The 19009-nt window shown below is 48.8% G+C and overlaps 1 protein-coding gene across 1 annotated transcript; it reads left to right on the top strand.

Moving 5' to 3' along the window:
- Positions 1-951: 951 nt before the first annotated feature.
- Positions 952-2758, top strand: LOC120656116 (amino acid transporter AVT6A-like). The gene is made up of 5 exons (XM_039934138.1): positions 952-1384; positions 1523-1675; positions 1775-1978; positions 2097-2562; positions 2650-2758. Exons 1-5 carry the CDS (start codon positions 952-954, stop codon positions 2756-2758), a joined length of 1365 nt encoding a protein of 454 aa, XP_039790072.1.
- Positions 2759-19009: the final 16251 nt, after the last annotated feature.

Below are 19009 nucleotides of genomic sequence, written 5' to 3'. Positions count from 1 at the left end.
GCGATTTTTTACACGGAAACCCCTATAATGTCTGCAATTATCATAGAAGCTCTTTCCAGATTTTTTTTAGAGGGATGTACGCTCTTTCCAGTTTTTTTTTTTTTTGAGAAACTGGAATTATATTTCATAGAAGCTTCCGATAGTTTACATCCCATAACTTACAGATGATTCTAAAAGTAAAACAAATTACAACCAAATCCTTGTAAGTTTCTCCCAGTCATTCTCGTCGCCGACGATCGAACCTGCCGCCCGTGAAGCCGACCATCTTCCCGACGAAAAACATCGTAAATTTTCAGAGGCACCATGAGCAGCACGTCAGTGACTCCAACATGCTTTGTGAACATTGATAGGACAAGCCAATCATCATCAGATAGCAGGAGAACAATCCCGGCTTGCGAAACGACGAGTCACCCAGAAGGGGGAAGAAAACGACCAGAAGCGATGGGAAATTACACTCTTTCCGGATGGATTGCAGAAAATGGTCCGCGATCAGAATACAGTCCAAACAAACATTTGAGTCGGTCCATCTCTGTCAATGCAGCCCCTTACGAGAGCTAGGATACAGCCACTTCTAGCCCATCAGAGGCCCACACGGTTATTAGAGGCACAATTATAGCCCATCAGCTCACCACTGAGCTTCTTCCATCTTGGCCCCGGAAAGGGTTAGCTGGGATGCATGGCCATGGCTCCGAGATTTCTAAATGAGGCGTCGCTCTAATTATAAGACGCCTCGTCTCCTCCGACCAAAGCTTCTCCGTCCACACTCCACTCCCCACATTCTTCCTCCCTGCGCTCCATCAATCCGGAGCAACTCCAATCCACACGCATTTTTTTTCCTTTGCGCAAAGAGGGATCAGCAGAATTTAGAAGCTGGAATTCCGTCCGCGCAAGCCTCACCTCCCCAGGAACGAGCCGAGCTTCGGCGCCACCGTCGCGAGCGACTCCGCGAGGATGGTGATGCCGATCTCAAGCGGCGGCGACCACGCCGCGGAGACCGAGAGCACCGAGTCGCTCCTCCCCAAGAACCAGCAGCGCGGGGGCGGGGGCGGCGACGGGGACGAAGGCGGTGGCGACGACTTCCACGGCGCGTCCTTCGCCGGCGCGGTGTTCAACCTGTCCACCACCATCGTCGGCGCGGGCATCATGGCGCTCCCGGCCACCATGAAGGTGCTCGGCCTCGCCCCGGGCCTCGTCCTCATCGTGCTCGCCGCGGTGCTCACGGACGCCTCCATCGAACTCCTCGTGCGCTACAGCCGCGCCGCGGGCGCCAAGTCCTACGGCAGGGCCATGGGCGACGCCTTCGGGGCCTTCGGCAGGGGCTTCCTCCAGCTTTGCGTCGTCGTCAACAACGTCGGCGTCATGGTCGTCTACATGATCATCATCGGTAAGCCGGCGACCGTCGTTGCTTGAAGCATTGCTTCGATCTCCTCTTGATTGCTTGCTTGCTTGCTTGCATTAGGATCTCTGTTTTTTTCCATGAATCGATCGATTAACAACTCCTTCCTCTCGACACAAATTAAAGGTGACGTGCTCTCTGGAACCTCCTCCCACGGCGTGCACCACCATGGCGTGATAGAAGGATGGTTCGGCCCAAACCGGTGGAACGGGCGCTTCGCCATCCTCACGATCACCACCTTCGGCGTGTTCGCTCCGCTGGCATCTTTCAAGCGCGTCGGTAATAAATAAGCATGCGATTCTCACGTCCATCGATCGCAATCCTCATGATCATCTCTATTTTTTTCCCTCAACATCTTTTATTTGTTGATCATTTCAGACTCGCTGAGATTCACGTCTGCTGTATCGGTCGCTCTGGCCGTTGTGTTCGTCGTGATCACCGCCGGGATCGCCATCTTCAAGCTGGCGAGAGGGCAGATTCCGATGCCTCAGCTGTTCCCCGATGTCCATGACTGGCCGTCCGTCTGGAGGCTCTTCACAGCGGCTCCAGTTCTTGTCACCGCTTATATTTGCCACTACAACGGTATAGGAACTACGAACTGATTAACTCCAAAGTACTTTGCCCAAATTTAATTCTCTGCAATTATTACAGTTATTATCTGATAATAACGATAGCTGCTCATTGACTGAAACTTTTGCAGTTCACCCAATTTACAACGAGCTCAGGGATTCTCTGCAGATCAGGCCCATAGTGCGCACGTCGCTGCTGCTGTGCTCGGCCGTGTACATCACCACCAGCTTCTTCGGCTTCCTCCTCTTCGGCGACGCGACGCTCGACGACGTCCTGGCCAACTTCGACGCCAACCTCGGCATCCCCTACAGCTCCTTCTTCAACGACGCCGTCAGGGTGAGCTACGTGCTCCACCTCATGCTCGTCTTCCCCATCGTGTTCCACGCGCTGCGGCTCAACATGGACGGCCTCCTGTTCCCGTCGGCGCGGCCGCTGTCCTGCGACAACCGGAGGTTCGCCGTGCTCACAGCGGCGCTCCTCGCCGTGATCTTCCTCGCCGCCAACTTCATCCCCAACATCTGGGACGCCTTCCAGTTCACCGGAGCCACCGCTTCTGTCTGCGTTGCCTACATCTTTCCCGCGGCGATCACGTTAAGGTGACTTTGATGCATGCATATCTGTCATGGCTTTAGGATGTTTTGTAGCTACACGTCTGATGCCGTCTGTCCCGATTGAATTACCAGGGATCGTCATGGCATAGCAAGGAAGAGAGACAAGCTCCTGGCAGTGTTCATGATTGTTCTTGCTGTGGTGGCAAACGCAGTGGCCGTGTACAGCGACGCTTGCTCATGATCGATCCTATATATGATGGCGACCGGGGCCAGGTCAAGCGAACGCCATTATCTAATTTAGTCCGCGATGAAACCACCCTAGCTGTGTACTCCCTCCGTACCATGAAGAATGCAATTCTAGATTTCTTTTTTGGATTAGTAGTGGCGTGAAAAGACTCTTATGCCCTCAATTGTTTGCCACATATGGTTAGTTTTGACATGCAATTCAAATCTGACCACTTAATTAGGCAGGTAATTGAGATCCAATCTCTATAATTGCACTCTTTGTGGGATTTTTTTCAAACTCAGAATTGTACTTTTCATGGAACTGAGGGAGCACGTATAAGAAGCATCACATTTCTTGCCATTTCTTTTCGAACGAGCCGGCACGAGACGCCAATTTCTATTAGATAAGAAAATAGTTACAGCCCCTAGGGGCAAAAAACAAATTAGAGTAAAGTATTATCAATGGTCCCTTAACTTGTTCTGGTATGTCATTAAGGTCTCTAAACTCTTAAAATATATTTTTAAATCCTTGAACTTAATTCAAGCTGTCACATACATCCCTAATATCTCACAATGTATTTTTAGGTCCATAAAATTGCCCCGTGGTGTCATATAAGGTCCTTAAACTCTTAAGATGTTACTTTTAATTTAACATAAATGTTGTTTTGATACTATAATTCTTTTGAGACGTTTTGATGAGCTCCATGCTAGGACTAATAATCAACATAGAGGAGGTGTCCAAGAGGGTGAGTGCATCGAAGGGGCCGGTGGTTGAAGGAAGAAGAGAGGAATAGAAGAAAAAAAAGAGAGAGAGAAGAGGATAAGGAAGACTATGTGCTACGTGCGTTTCCATCTTTACCCCGCCGAACATCGTACACACCAGTGGCTCCACTCCATTGTTAAGCAAAGCAGAGTACATGAATCTCGATGCAGCAAAATGTACCAACGGGCCAAACAGAGAGTACACGAATCTTGACGCAGCAAACTTTACCAACGAGCCAGATAGGTCACCAGGGCATGTGGATTTTCCGCTTTACATAAAACCCCGAGGAGATGCTGTTCATTTTCCCCAAATACCCCCAAGCAATTTCCATTTCCGCTACCATTCCACTTCTCCTCGCAGCGCGCACCAACCCACCGCCGCCTACACGCGCGCTACGAATCGTTGCAGGAACCAAACCTCATCCATAAGGATCACCATCCATAAGCATTGATAGGAGATAGTGTCTTCAACTCCATAAGCAGCACCTAGCTTTAGCTATATAGTCTCGTTAACTCCAGTCGCATGGTCCTTAGCATATGAATAATGGTACTAGTTGTGCTTATCTAAAATTTACCAAACTTTTTTTATAGCTCTTAGGAAATAAAATAATGGTACTGTAAAAGTTATGTCTTCTAAAACTCAGTATAACAGTATGGATAAATAACACATTTAAACTAGACATATTGCAAGATCTAATTTAAAAACTTATTCTAGAAATGTTTTCTGGGCCTACCAATTTTGTACAAACTTATGCTCACCATATGCAACACTCTGGCCAAAGATGACATGCATCCAAAGGATGGATTTTGAGATTTAAATAAAAGTGTATTAAACTAGTATTTAAAATAGAGCAAGATAACATTGATCAAATGAAAAACTTGATGTAACAAAAATTGTAGATCTTGTTTCATAGAATCCAGAACAGTTGAGTTTGTATTTTTCTGATTTTTTATGATTTTATATTAATTTTACAAGTTCACTGTTTAATACGCTCTGAACGCCTTTTACATTTAGATCCTGTCGCCAACTGGATGGGCGACAGACACCCATTTTTTAAAATTTTCCTATTCGACATATATTTTTGAAATTTTATTTTTTTAAATATAAAAATGAAAAAATACCCTGCTGGATTGCTGGAGGACAAGGCCCAGGTGGCCGCCTCGCCGGCGGCCTCCACTGTCGGCGGCCTCGACGACAACGGCGCGGCGGCGCGATCAGGGCCTCGCGTCCTGTCCACGATCCGCTGCTCCCGGAATTGCTCTGGATAGATTGTTGCCGAGTGCTGAGACCTGAGAAAACAATCCCAAAATTGCTTCGACGGGTTCGGCTCTAGGTCTCAGACGAGCGTACAGGCAACGCCACTGTGCTCAATTTCAGCACTGAACAAGTCTGCTGAAAAGATATATGATTTTTTTTTGCCACATATCAAGATGCTATCTTCCGTGGAAAGATCCGAACATGAGATGCATTGGGAGATTCTGATATTTTCTTTCCTTTTGTGTGCGTATTGCTGGTCGCTTTGCACACTGCCAGCAAGGTAATAGCAGTAGATGATTTGTGGTGACAAGTGTCCCTACACTCGCACTTGCACCTGAACACCCTGTAGCATTATCATCAACCAGCACGCAAAGGATGCTTCTCCGAAACAAAAATTATTTTTTTGCCAGCAAAGTATTGATCTGAAGACTGACTGTCACTGTCATTCATCATGCCTTCTCTGCATGCCCATTTGGTCTGAAGTATGAGACTGAAGTATTCGTTGCCTCTCCATGCCAGCCAGCCGGCAGCCGCTGCGGCACCCCGTTCGTGCACGATGCACACGCTGCTGTTTCGTGTCCATTGCATGCTTCGACGCCTGACAAATTCAGCTGGTCCGTAACAGTGGGGTTATCGGGCTCGTACTGAAACTAGACGACGAGAGTAGCTGTTGATGCAAAAATAAACACACTAGAATTCGAGAGCAAGTGTTCATCGAGTCACAGAAAGTCAACTAAGTGTGTCAGTCAATTTGACCTGAAATTGACAAAGGAGAAAACAAAGTCAAATTCGAGAACGTATCGGCTGGGATTCCGAATATCTCTCAGATGGGCATATCGGCAAGTAGATGATAAAAGAATATTAAATGCAAGCGTGTAGTAAACGAGTGTATCGGCAGATTCAACCGATACACTAAACGACAGAACCGGCTTTGAACAGCCGATTGTGTGTGTATGACCAGATCTAAACTACAAATGTGTAATTTAGATGATGTGAAGCTAAAAACATATCTAAACCGGCTCTTGAGATAATAAAAATATTACTCCAAAATCTAAAACCGATCTAGTATGTTTTTAGGTATGATAATGGTCAAAAATTATAGGAAAATCTATAAATCTAACCGATATCAATAATTAGTGAATAAATCTAGACGAGACAACAGTGATGTGCCCGGAAGTCAAAGTCTAGATAAACTCGATAATTTTTTAATAGATTTGAACGAAACCACAGTGATGCGTCCGGTAGCTAAAGGTTAAATATACTCGGTAAAACGAAAACTCACTAGCAAATCAAGTCGCTCGAATGTGAGGCGTCGTTGATCAACTTGAAAGAACTCATCGAAAAAAGAAAAGAAAAGGCGAAGTCGCCGAAAAAGTGCAAAGGAATTGTAAAGTTTGTTGTATTAGATGTGTATCAAATTTTTTCGATCCCTTACAACTGATATATATAGCCTAACGCTATCAAGTCCTAACCGATTACGGCAAACATTACTTGACTACAAAGAAAAGACTTTTTAAAAGATAAACTACTCAAAATATCACAATCGAATCATCAAGATTTTCGTAGAGTCCGGATCCTCTTCTCCTTCCTTGACTTCATCGGCAACTCTCCATCGGCCGGATGCCAGAATTGACAAATAAGCATCTTCACGGCATATTCCTCTGGCCCATCGGACGAACCATCGGCCGATTCCAACCCTGTGCATCTTTTGGTTTCTTCCAAATCGGCCACCTTCCCTTCACAAAAATCACCTTCCTTGACACGTGTCAAAAAACGGTGTCAACACATGCCCCCCAGTTTCGGAATAATTTAATTTGTTCCGAAATTACTCCAACCAGCATTCAAAGTCATTCCTCGTACCCCGTGCACACGGCTTGCCCCGTACAACTAGATAAAACTCTTCTTTGCCCCTGGCCTTTCATGGATACAGATTTCATGGATACATGATTATTAGGATATGGTTCTAGCTTGGAGTGCTACTCCTATCATGGGGACTCTTCCTCGATCCTGATAGGGCGCTTCTTTGGTGGAAGGCACTGATCCATCACATCATCTTCAGTCTGAGTACCTTTATCCCAATGGGTTTCTTTGGGTTCTTCCTCTTCAGTCTGAGTGCCTATATCCCAATGGGTTTCTTCGGGTTCTTCCTCTATCCACCCGCCTATTCCTCTGCGAGTCTCGTATTCTTGCATTTGGGCTTGGAGAGCGGCTAGGGAATATTCGGCGCGTGCGGCTCTTGTCTGTTGTTCCTCCAATTCTTGGGTTGCCTTTTCTGCTCTGTGGATTTGTTGCTTCAATTGTGCCGCTTGCTCGCGTTAAAGATCATCCAGGCCGGTGAGGTAGATGGATAGGTGGGAGACCGTATCTTCCAGGTCTTCTTCTTCTCTTCCGAGTCCTCTCATCCGGGCAATCCATGAGCGTCCTCTCCCTTCAGTGGGCGGGAAAAATCCCATAGAGGTCCGCTGAAGGTGGTGCTTGTAGATCACACGTAGACGTCGCAGGGCTTTTCGAGCGGCTTTACGGTAGGTGTCAGGGAAGCGAAATCCAGTGGTGGAGATGAACCAGGGATCCACATCATGGTAGCGGGTGCTCTTTCCCACGAAAATCATTACGTCGCACCGAACAGTGCCCCTGGAGTCGTACTCCCGGTAGACGTACTCTGGTGGGTCCACCACTCCAATGCGTTCCAGGCTGAGTATCAATAACTTAGGAAGGCCGAGCTCTGCGTGACAGATTCCGCCATTCCATCTATTGTCAGCCATCTGGAATAGGGCAAGAACCAGTGGTGAGTGTTGATGCGAAAGAAAGATTAAGGAAGGAAAAGTCCTAGTGTGAAAGGGCCTGAAAACGGTTTCGCTCCTAAGGTCACGTCCTACGGCCAACCTACGGCTCTGATACCACCTGAAGCGTACTCTCCTAAGAGAAGACTTAAATGTGATACCAACATCAGTCCCAGGAGGCTGATGACACATTTATTACATCAGATAGGTCATCACCGTACAACTCTACGCGGTAATGGGCAGTGAAGCGCCGCTATCGCGTGGATTACAACTAAAATCCACACGACTACATTAACTACGAAGAGGGGGTCATCAGAGTCTTGCGCCATGCGGAACTTCCTGCGGGTGACCCTAACCACAGGCAAGGCTGGGTGTAGGACGGTACCCCTACTCAGCGTCGTCAGGTACGAAGTCTGGATCTTCCTCTGTAAAAATAAAGAATGGGGTGAGTACAAACGTACTCAGCAATTCCAACCACACCCACGGAGGGGGTATAAACAGAATATAATGCACAAGGTAAATCAAGGATAAGGCTAGGGTTTAATTTGCGGAAAGCAATATTTTATGCAGGGGTTCATTTGAAAGAAAAGATTTTGAAAGAAAGTTTTTCTTGCACCGAGTAACACGTAGTGTTGCCCCACACAGGATCCGCCGTAGCACACGGCACAACTGCCAGACACTTTTCCCAAAACAACTCGCGCCAACCCATCCCAACAGAAATACTAGTTATGTGACCACATCGTAACTCGCCCAGTACAGTGGGCACGGCTATTCGAATAGATTTTTAACTCTGCAGAGGTGTGCAACTTTACCCACAAGCGGGGTACCACAACTCGAACACCGTAGTGTCGGTGTAGATCCCAACAAAGCCATTACCCACCTTAGCTAGACCTGACTAGCCATCACGGGATCCACCAAGGGGTCATTGACCTATCACAGAGGTTTTAACCGGGGCATAAGTTACACAGAGCTAATCCCTTCTCCTTGATCACCCGTTGCTCTCAGCTCTCCTGGTGGCTATCAGACTAACTAGTGGGGTTTATGCTAAGCCGTTGCCCATTCAATGGTCGAGTGATTTGCATGATAGTGGAGTTAGGTGAGATGACACACCACCTTGGTCCTTAATCGTGACAAGATGGATATCTCCCTTCCTTGCTCTGCCACACAGGCACGAGAACACCCATCAGCAAATCACACAGAAATGTCATCCATCCCATCTAAATTCATCTTTCGAAATTCCACTTTTCTCCCTTCCCACACACGCACACTTTTTCTTTATAAAACAAGTTGTATTGTGTATAAGGTCCTAAGCGTTCTAGCAGCGATTAACGTCCAAACAAAACACATTCAGACATTAATCTAGGTGGTCAAGGAATGGTTATAACAAATCAAGGGGTGGCTGTCCAACCATGTTTTCAACAGGCAAAACATATGTAATTTTATAAAACAGGCCAATAGGTTGTGTTTATAAAAACTAGGACAAAACATGCATCAAAGGGAGGGATTGAACTTGCCGTCTTCAAATCTTTTCGGGGGTTCCTGATCGAAGTGTTGTCCTTCGGGCTCGGGTTCGCAGAACTAGTCCTTGTTTGCTTGCTCACAGTACTGCTTGTCGACGGGCTCTCCTTCGTTCACACCGTGATCTACGACATATTCAAACAAGCACACAATCAAGAAAAAGAAATAAAAGCTTTATCGTTGAGCTCGAGTCGGAAATATTTAAGATATGAAGATAGGAGTAAGATTTTTGGGCGGTTTCCTAACGGCATGGACAAAACTATGTTATGAGAAGTGTGATAAAGTTTCAGGTCGATCTGAGATTGTTTGGCGCATGAAATAATAGGTTATATAAAGGTTCATGGGTCATATAAGGAGTCAGGGACCTGTTTGTAATTATCTCTGAAAGTGGAGGGGCTTGATCATAATTTCTAGAAATATCCGGGACATACTGAAAAGGTGTAGGGGTTTATTTAAAATTAATTTTATATGGTGGGAGGGTTTGTTTGCAAAAAGGGAAAACAGGAAGGGTCTTTTTGGGAAAAAGGGTTATAAAAGGTGGGGTTCTTTAGTAAATAGAGGGAAGGTGGGGGGTTTTTGGGCAAAAATCCATTCTCCTTCCTCTCCCCATGCTGGAAAACAGGGGAGGGGGCGGCACGACGCCAGCGGCGCCTGAGGCCGGCGGCCTGGGGCTCGACGGCGCTTCGGGAGGAGGGGAAAAGAGAGAGGAGGAGGTGGGGGTTCGATTCCCCTACCTAGCTCGAGCTCGGGTGGAGCTGGGAGGTGGGGCGACAAGAGCGGGCGGCGGCGGCCACGGCGGCTCTAGGTGGCGGCGCTGTGGGCAGTGGGAGGGGCGCTGGTGGTGGCGGCCGGGGTCGTGGGAGCAAAGGTGACGCCGTGGACCCTTTTATAGGAAGGGAGAGGCGGTGGCGAGGCGGAGGGGAGGAGCCGCGTCGGTGGCGGTCCGGCGAGTTCGGCGGGGCACCTTAATGGCGCTCGGCCGGTTGCTCGTGTCGCGACACGGCGTGCGGCGGTGGCGTGGGCGTCGAGGCCGTCGTCGAGCACGTGGAGGAGGGGGCGCGTAGCGGCCTTACGAGCTGTGCTCGCCGTGTGCGCGAGCGCCAAGGCGGCGATACTGTGCCGTGCGCCGCCGCGCGGCGTGGCGCGTGGCCCACATGCGCGCGCGTGGACAAGGCAAGGGAGCAGCGCGTGCGTACGGCCGGCGGTGATGGCGGTGCTGTGCGCGGCCGAGTGCGCGCGAGCGGCGCTGAGCGGAGCGGCGAGCGTAGAGGCCGGCAGCGGTGGCGGGCGGTCTCGGCGTGTGCTACAGCGTTGGGTCAGCCGGGCAGGGGTGCGCGCTTGTGCGCGTGGACGGCGGCGTGGCACGGTCTCGTGTGCGGGCGAGCCTGCATCACGGCGTGCGCGGCTCGGTGCGCCACGGCGCGACGAGCGCGTTCGTGCGCGCGTGTGCGCACACGGGGCCGCGCGTGGGAGCAGGCGCGTGCCGTGCGCGGGGAGTGGGCGGCGGCGAGCTGCTGCGGCTGCGCGCGGGAGAGCGAGGTCGGGGAGCTGGGCCGGGCGGGAGCGCGGGTCGAGCGGCGCTCGGAAGCATGCGGGAGCGGGGCAGAGGAGGGAGGAGGAGAAGGGAGGAGGGAGGAGAAAAAAAGAAAAGAAAAGAAAAAATGGAAAAGGGAAAAAGGAAAATAAAAAGAAAAAGGGAAAGAGAGAGAGAAGAGGGAGAGGGAGAGGGAGAGACTCGCGCCGGCACTAATCGCGGCGACGATCGCGGGGCCGGTCGGCCACGCTCAGCGGTCGCGTGCGCGCGCGGATGAGGCCACAGGGAAAGGGGTCGGGGGGGTTGGAAATCGGATGTTTGGAACAGAGAAAGATTCCGGGAATTAGGGTTCAGGGTTTTAGGAGGATTTTGAGCTCAACGATGAAAAGCTTTTGGAAAAAAAATATTTTAGCGCGTGATTTAATTTTGATAGATTTTTGGGATGTCACAAACCTACTCCACTTAAAATGAATCTCGTCCTCGAGATTCGGCTGGATCCTAAACAGATGGGGAAACTTCTTCTTTAGAGCATCTTCGCGTTCCCACGTAGCTTCTTCTACTCCGTGTCTGCTCCACTGAACTCTGCAAATCCGTACTTCGGAGTTTCTTGTCCTCCTAGTGACTGTGTCCAGGATCTTGACCGGTATTTCCTAGTATCACAGGTCTGGTTGCAGATCTATCGCTTCTATTGGTATGTGTTCTGCCTCGGGTACTCTCAAACACCTTCTTAATTGCGAGACATGAAACACTGGGTGTATATCCGACATTTCTTCTGGTAGCTCCAGACGGTACGCTACTGCTCTGACTTTCTTCAGAACTTGGTACAGTCCAATGTACCGGGGGGTCAACTTTCCTTGTACTTGAAATCTTCGAGTTCCCCGAATGGGTGAAACCTTGAGATAAACGAAGTCTCCTGGGTTGAAGCTTATTTCTCGTCTTTTCCTGTCTGCGTAGCTTTTCTGTCGAGATTGGACGGCCTTCAGCTTTTCTCTAATCTCAGCCACTCTTTCTTCTGTTTCCTTTATGAGTGCGGGTCCAATTAGGGCACGTTCTCCAACTTCTGACCACATCATGGGGGTTCTGCATTTTCTCCCGTAGAGAGCTTCGAACGGTGACATGCCCATGCTTGCTTGGTAGCTGTTGTTGTAGGAAAACTCGGCATAGGGTAAACTCTGCTCCCAATCTTTGCCATAGGTAAGGACACATGCTCTCAACATATCCTCCATAATCTGATTCACTCTTTCTGTCTGGTCATCCGTCTGTGGGTGATAAGCGGAGCTGAAATCTAATTTGGTGCCCATGGCTTTATGCAAACTTTTCCAAAATCTAGAGGTGAATTGGGTCCCTCTATCTGAAATAATTCTGCTAGGCACACCATGCAATTTTACTATATTTTTCACATAAATCTTGGCTAGCTTTTCTCCACTGTAATTGGTCCGCACAGGTATGAAGTGAGCCGCTTTAGTGAGTCGGTCCACTATTACCCATATGGAGTCATGTCCCTTCTGTGTTCTAGGCAGTCCTACTACAAAGTCCATTCCTATCTCATCCCATTTCTAGACCGGGATGGGTAGGGGTTGCAACAATCATGCTGGCTTCTGATGTTCGGCCTTGATTCTTTGACAAGTATCGCAATGGGCGACAAATCGTGCAATATCCGCCTTCATTCCATTCCACCAATATTTTTGTCTTAAGTCCATATACATCCTGATGGATCCTGGGTGGATGGAGTAGGTCGAGTTATGGGCTTCATCCATGATTATTTGCCGAAAGTCTCCTTTCTGGGGTACACAAATTCTATTTTTATACCATAACGTTCCCTTATCATCCACTCTAAAATCCGGTGCCTTATTTTCTCCAGTATGTTTGCGGATCTTCATTAAATCCTTATCCGAATCTTGGGCCTTTCTGATTCTGTCCTCTAGTGCGGTTTGGATGTTCAGCACGTGGCTGGAGCCTCGAGGGACAATGTGCACATTCAATCGTGCCATTTCCTCTCGCAGATGATCATCCTTGGGTCCATAGGATTTTCGGCTTAAGGCATCGGCTACCACGTTAGCCTTGGCAGGGTGATAATGAATTTCAACATTATAATCCTTAACTAATTCCAACCACCTCCTTTGCCTTAAGTTCAAATCCGGCTGGGTGAAGATATATTTCAAACTCTTATGGTCGGTGTAAATCTCACACTTATTTCCAATCAAATAATGTCTCCAAATCTTAAGGGCATGCACTATAGCTGCAAATTCCAAATCATGGGTTGGATAATTCTGCTCATGAGGCCTGAGTTTGCGGGAAGTGTATGCCACAACTTTCCCGTCTTGCATCAGTACACAACCCAATCCTTGTCGGGATGCATCACAATAGATAACAAAATCCCGATGAATGTCCGGTAGGGTTAGTACTGGGACGGTCGTCAACCTATTCTTCAATTCTTGAAAACTTCTCTCACATGACTCTGTCATAGGCCGGGCTATCTTGGAAAATCCTTCAATGAATCTCCGATAATACCCAGCTAATCCAAGAAAACTTCTGATTTCACTAACATTGGTCGGTTGCTGCCAGTTGGAAACTGCTTCAACCTTCTCGGGGTCCACTGCTACTCCTTCTACGGTTAGAATATGTCCAAGAAAAGCTACTTTCTCCAGCCAGAATTCACATTTGCTGAATTTGGCATATAGCCTATGTACTCTCAATTTTTCCAAAACTACTCTCAGATGTTGCTCGTGCTCCTGAACACTCTTCGAGTAAATAAGTATGTCGTCGATGAAGACTACGACAAACTTATCTAACTCGTCCATAAACACCTTGTTCGATAGGTTCATGAAATACGCAGGGGCATTAGTTAGTCCAAAAGACATCACGGTGAACTCAAACTGCCCGTGTCGGGTGACAAAAGCTGTCTTTGGGATGTCGCTTTCTCTAATCTTAAGCTGAAAATATCCTGACCTTAGATCAATCTTGGAGAAGTACTTGGCTCCTTTTAATTGATCGAAAAGGTCATCAATCCTGGGGAGGGGGTACTTATTCCTGATGGTAACTTCGTTCAGCGCCCGGTAATCTACACACAACCTCATACTCCCATCCTTCTTCTTGACAAATAGTACTGGGGCTCCCCAAGGAGACAAGCTTGGTCTGATGAAGCCAAATCGTTGTAATTCATCCAGTTGCTTCTTTAATTCTGCCAATTCGGAGGCTGCTATCCTATAGGGTCTCTTGGCTATAGGGGTGGTTCCATGGACAAGGTCGATAACAAACTCTATATCCCTATCTGGTGGCATCTCAGGAAGTTCTTCTGGGAAAACATCTAGGTACTCATTTACTACTGGGACTTCTTCCAAGGACTTGGCTTCCATGCTAAACACCATTGGGTCTGATCCACTTTCCCGGGTATAGCAGGTTAATCGTACTCCTTCTGGGTTTGTTAGGTGTACCACTTTGTCAGTACAACCTATGAGACCATTGTATCAGCTTAACCAGTCTATTCCAAGGATCATGTCTATTCCCTTAGACTTAAGTACTACTAGGTCTGCTAGAAACTCTACCCCACTTAAATTGATCCTTACCCGTAGACAATCTAGTTGACACTTGATGTCAGCTCCAGGCGTCCGGGTTAATAGGGGTGTTTTTAGTAGTACTATAGGTATATTGTACTTTTCCACAAAACTCGAGGATATGAACGAGTGTGATGCTCCATAATCAAATAATACCGTTGCAAGAGCTGAGCTGACTAGGTACTCACCGAGCACTATGCCCTGAGCTCCTTGAGCCTCCTGCGTGTTGATGTGGTTGACGCGGGCTCGTCCAAACGACTGCTGGGGCTGCCTCATCTGCTGAGTGTTGTTGTTGGTGTTGTTGTTGCGGATGGGCACTCGGTTGGCACTTGACAAAACTAGCCTTGGTCCATTCACCGTGTTGGAGAAGGCTGATGTAGCAGGCTTGTTCTTGGCATATGGGCAGTTGGCAATGAAATGTCCTGTCTCACGGCAGTTGAAACAGACCCTAGCATTACTGTTGATGGTGGTGACCTGGCTTGCATTGCTCTGCAGGGCCTCATGGTGTTCTGGCTCCTGAGCTGTGTGTTAGGGGCATGTGGGCCTGCTACCTGAGATTGAGTCCTATACTGCATTGGGGCCTGGGGTTTTGGTGCAGTGTAGCTGAAGCTTCTTGGTTTCTGGAAGCGATCCTGCTGACGAGACTTGCTTTCCAAAAACTTGCGCTTGTTATCCTTCCTTTCTTCAATTTTGGCCCTCTCTGTGAGAATAGCCTTGTTCATCAGAGTATTGAAGTCTGGGTAGATCTGAGGGGTAAGCAAGGTCTGGAGTTCTGGGTCCAGTCCCTTCTTGAACATGTCCTGCTTCTTTTCATCATCGTTCACTTCTTCTGGTGCATATCGGGCCAACTCCATGAACTGATGGGTGTACTCTTCCACAGACATGCTTCCTTGCTGTAGTGCGTGGAACTCATCCGCCTTGCGCTTCATGGTGGCCGAGGGAATATGATATCGGCAGAACCCCTTCACAAACTCTTTCCACGTGATGGTGGAGGCATCTTCGGCAGCGGCACAGTAATTTTCCCACCAGGCTAAGGGAGTCCCGGTGAGTTGGTGTGCTGCCAGAAGAACTTTATCCCGATCTTGGCATTCAAACGGCTCGAGCTTCCTCTGGGTCACACGAAACCAGTCGTCTGCATCCAAGGGGTTGCTGGATCCGGCAAAAGTGGGCGGCTTGGTCCTCAGGAAAGCTGTCAGCTTGTCGTTCATGGTTTGCTCTCGTTGTCGCTTGTTAACGAGGGCATTGGCGGGTGTTTCCAGTATGAGGGTCTGGTTGTGTATTATATGTGCCAGGTCTCCGAGGGGTGGTGGTGGTGGTGGCAGTGGCCGTTCTACTTGATTTTCTCCTCTGTCCTGGCTCACTTCCTGTTCTTCCTGAGGAGGGTTCTGCCCATTAGGCCGTGCTCCTGCATCCGCGGCTGCAGGGTTCCGGATGCGGTAGGCCCTCGTAACGCTTCGGGAATCCATCTGTAGATCGAGTAGATTGGGATTAAGATTATGTGATGTTTAAGTTGTTTAATTCGGATTTTTGAAAAGGCAGAATCTACCATCTGCCGATAAGCACACAACTAACAAGCACACAAACATAGCAAACAACAAGCACACACAACTTTATTACCGCAAGGGAGGGTACAACACAGGGCAAGACTAAAACGCATACTACACGTCCGGGTACAGGTTCACACTTAAGATTACAACTTAAACCAAGGGGCTGGAAGGGTTCAACACCAGGGTGGTGTCGGGTATTCTACTCGCGAGGCGAGCCTTCTTCCGGGGCGGAGTGTGCGAGTAGTCCTTGCACGCCGTCCTCTAGGTTTCCATTTTCCAAGGGTTGCATAGCAACTCCTCTTTCACCGACGGTAGTAGACCCTTCGGGGTTCTCGGGTGGGGCTTGTGGGGTTCTTAAGAGTGGTCCCCATCCTATGACGGGCGTCCCGAGTAGAACATGATCTTCCCCAATTGCCGGGACTGGGGTTCCACTTCTGGTCCATTCTTGCATACGCCGGTCTCGGGCTTGTCTAAGGCTCTCCTGAGCAACTGCTTCACTGCTGACCGTGGCTGCGGCTCTTGCCTCGGCTTGGGCTGCTCGTATCTATTGCAGTCTCACCGCGAGCTCTGCTTGCTCGGCTCGATGGGTCTGCTCCCTCATAATGTTGGCTTGCTCGTCAAAGAGCTGATCCAAGGAGGCTAGGTAAGTAGCCACTTGGTACAGGGGGTCTTCTTCATGGCGGCGCCGTTCCAGACTTCTCATGCGTGCTTCCCAAACTGGGGTTCTGATGGCCGGCGGAAAGAACCTCATTGGTGTGGAGGCGAGGTGTCTTTAAAAAATCCGGCATAGATAACGGAGCGCCTTTCTGACGGCCAAGGGATAGGTGTCTTGGTGCCTAAACCCTGTAGCGGTCACTCGCCTTGGCTGAATGTCAGGGTAGCGGTCACTTCTGGCGATGACCAGGATCACCCTGCAGCAGAGGGTACCATGGTGCTCGTACTCTCTGCTGTAGTACCTTGGGCATTCCGTAACGCCAAGGCTTTCCAGGGCATTGATAAAAAGGCTGGGGAAGCCAGGTGCAGCTTGGCAATTGCCCTGGGTCCATCCTTCCTCAGCCATCTGAAAACAAAGATAGGGTGAACAAATTTTGCATGAGTATTTGGATACAAAAGGGACAGATGGTATTTATTACTGCAACATGGGGGATACAGATTTCATGGATACATGATTATTAGGATATGGTTCTAGCTCGGAGTGCTACTCCTATCATGGGGACTCTTCCTCGATCCTGATAGGGCGCTTCTTTGGTGGAAGGCACTGATCCATCACATCATCTTCAGTGTGAGTACCCTTATCCCAATGGGTTTCTTCGGGTTCTTCCTCTTCAGTCTGAGTGCCTATATCCCAATGGGTTTCTTCGGGTTCTTCCTCTATCCACCCGCCTATTCCTCTGCGAGTCTCGTATTCTTGCATTTGGGCTTGGAGAGTGGCTAGGGAATATTCGGCGCGTGCGGCTCTTGTCCGTTGTTACTCCAGTTCTTGGGTTGCCTTTTCTGCTCTTTGATTTGTTGCTTCAATTGTGCCGCTTGCTCGCAGTAAAGATTATCCAGGCCGGTGAGGTAGATGGATTGGTGGGAGACCGTATCTTCCAGGTCTTCTTCTTCTCTTCCGAGTCCTCTCATCCGGGCAATCCATGAGCGTCCTCTCCCTTCAGTGGGCGGGAAAAATCCCATAGAGGTCCGCTGAAGGTGGTGCTTGTAGATCACACGTAGACGTCGCAGGGCTTTTCGAGCGGCTTTACGGTAGGTGTCAGGGAAGCGAAATCCAGTGGTGGAAATGAACCAGGGATCCACATCATGGTAGCGGGTGCTCTTTCCCATGAAAATCATTACGTCGTACCGAAGAGTGCCCCTGGAGTCGTACTCCTGGTAGACGTACTCTGGTGGGTTCACCACTCCAATGCGTTCCAGGCTGAGTATCAATAACTTAGGAAGGCCGGGATCTGCGTGACAGATTCTGCCAATCCATCCATTGTCAGCCATCTGGAACAGGGCAAGAACCAGTGGTGAGCGTTGATGCGAAAGAAGGATTAAGGAAGGAAAAGTCCTAGTGTGAAAGGGCCTGAAAAGAGTTTCGCTCCTAGGGTCACGTCCTACGGACAACCTACGGCTCTGATACCACCTGAAGCGTCCTCTCATAAGAGAAGACTTAAATGTGATACCAACATCAGTCCCAGGAGGCTGATGACACATTTATTATATCAGATGGGTCATCACCGTACGACTCTACACGGTAATGGGCAGTGAAGCGCCACTATCGCGAGGATTACAACTAAAACCCACACGACTACATTAACTACGAAGAGGGGGTCATCAGAGTCTTATGCCATGCGGAACTTCCTGCGGATGACCCTAACCACAGGCAAGGCTGGGTGTAGGACGGTACCCCTACTCAGTGTCGTCAGGTACGAAGTCTGGATCTTCCTCTGTAAAAATAAAGAATGGGGTGAGTACAAACATACTCAGCAAGTCCAACCACACCCACGGAGTGGGTATAAACAGAATATAATGCACAGGGTAAATCAAGGATAAGGCTAAGGTTTAATTTGCGGAAAGCAATATTTTATGCAGGGGTTCATTTGAAAGAAAGGATTTTCAAAGCAAGTTTTTCTTGCACCGAGTAACACGTAGTGTTGACCCACATAGGATCCAAGTTTTAAGCTGCTACCGGACTCCTCATCCGCCGTAGCACACGGCACAACTGCCGGACACTTTTTCCAAAATAACTCGCGCCAACCCATCCCAACAGGAATACTAGTTATGTGACCACACCGTAACTCGCCCAGTACCGCGGGTACGGCTATTCGAATAGATTTTTAACTCTGCAGAGGTGTGCAACTTTACCCACAAGCGGGGTACCACAGCTCGAACACTGTAGTATCGGTGTAGATCCCAACAAAGCTATTACCCATCTTAGCTAGACCTGACTAGCCATCACGGGATCCACCAAGGGGTCATTGACCTATCACAGAGGTTTTAACCGGGGCATAAGTCACACAGAGCTAATCCCTTCTCCTTGATCACCCGTTGCTCTCAGCTCTCCTGATGGCTATCAGACTAACTAGTGGGGTTTATGCTAAGCCGTTGCCCATTCAACGGTCGAGTGGTTTGCACGATAGTGGAGTTAGGTGAGATGACACACCAAATCGGTCCTTAATCGTGACAAGATGGATATCTCCCTTCCTTGCTCTGCCACACAGGCACGAGCACACCCATCGGCAAATCACACAGAAATACCATCCATCCCGTCTAAATTCATCTTTCGAAATTCCACTTTTCTCCCTTCCCACACACGCACACCTTTTCTTTATAAA

This window comes from Panicum virgatum, chromosome 1K (assembly GCF_016808335.1).
Source record: "Panicum virgatum strain AP13 chromosome 1K, P.virgatum_v5, whole genome shotgun sequence".
Classification (NCBI taxonomy): Eukaryota; Viridiplantae; Streptophyta; class Magnoliopsida; order Poales; family Poaceae; genus Panicum; species Panicum virgatum.
The sequence above is the reverse complement of the archived record's forward strand: the minus strand, read 5'-3'. Positions and strand labels throughout refer to the sequence as shown.

What these genes read in the sequence shown, in the direction of transcription:
- LOC120656116 (XM_039934138.1), top strand. Translation starts at nt 952, where the DNA reads ATGGTGATGCCGATCTCAAGCGGCGGCGACCACGCCGCGGAGACCGAG. An exon ending in GGCATCTTTCAAGCGCGTCG is followed by an intron (nt 1,676 to 1,774) that starts GTAATAAATAAG and finishes TGATCATTTCAG; the next exon opens with ACTCGCTGAGATTCACGTCT. An exon ending in CCCGCGGCGATCACGTTAAG is followed by an intron (nt 2,563 to 2,649) that starts GTGACTTTGATG and finishes TTGAATTACCAG; the next exon opens with GGATCGTCATGGCATAGCAA.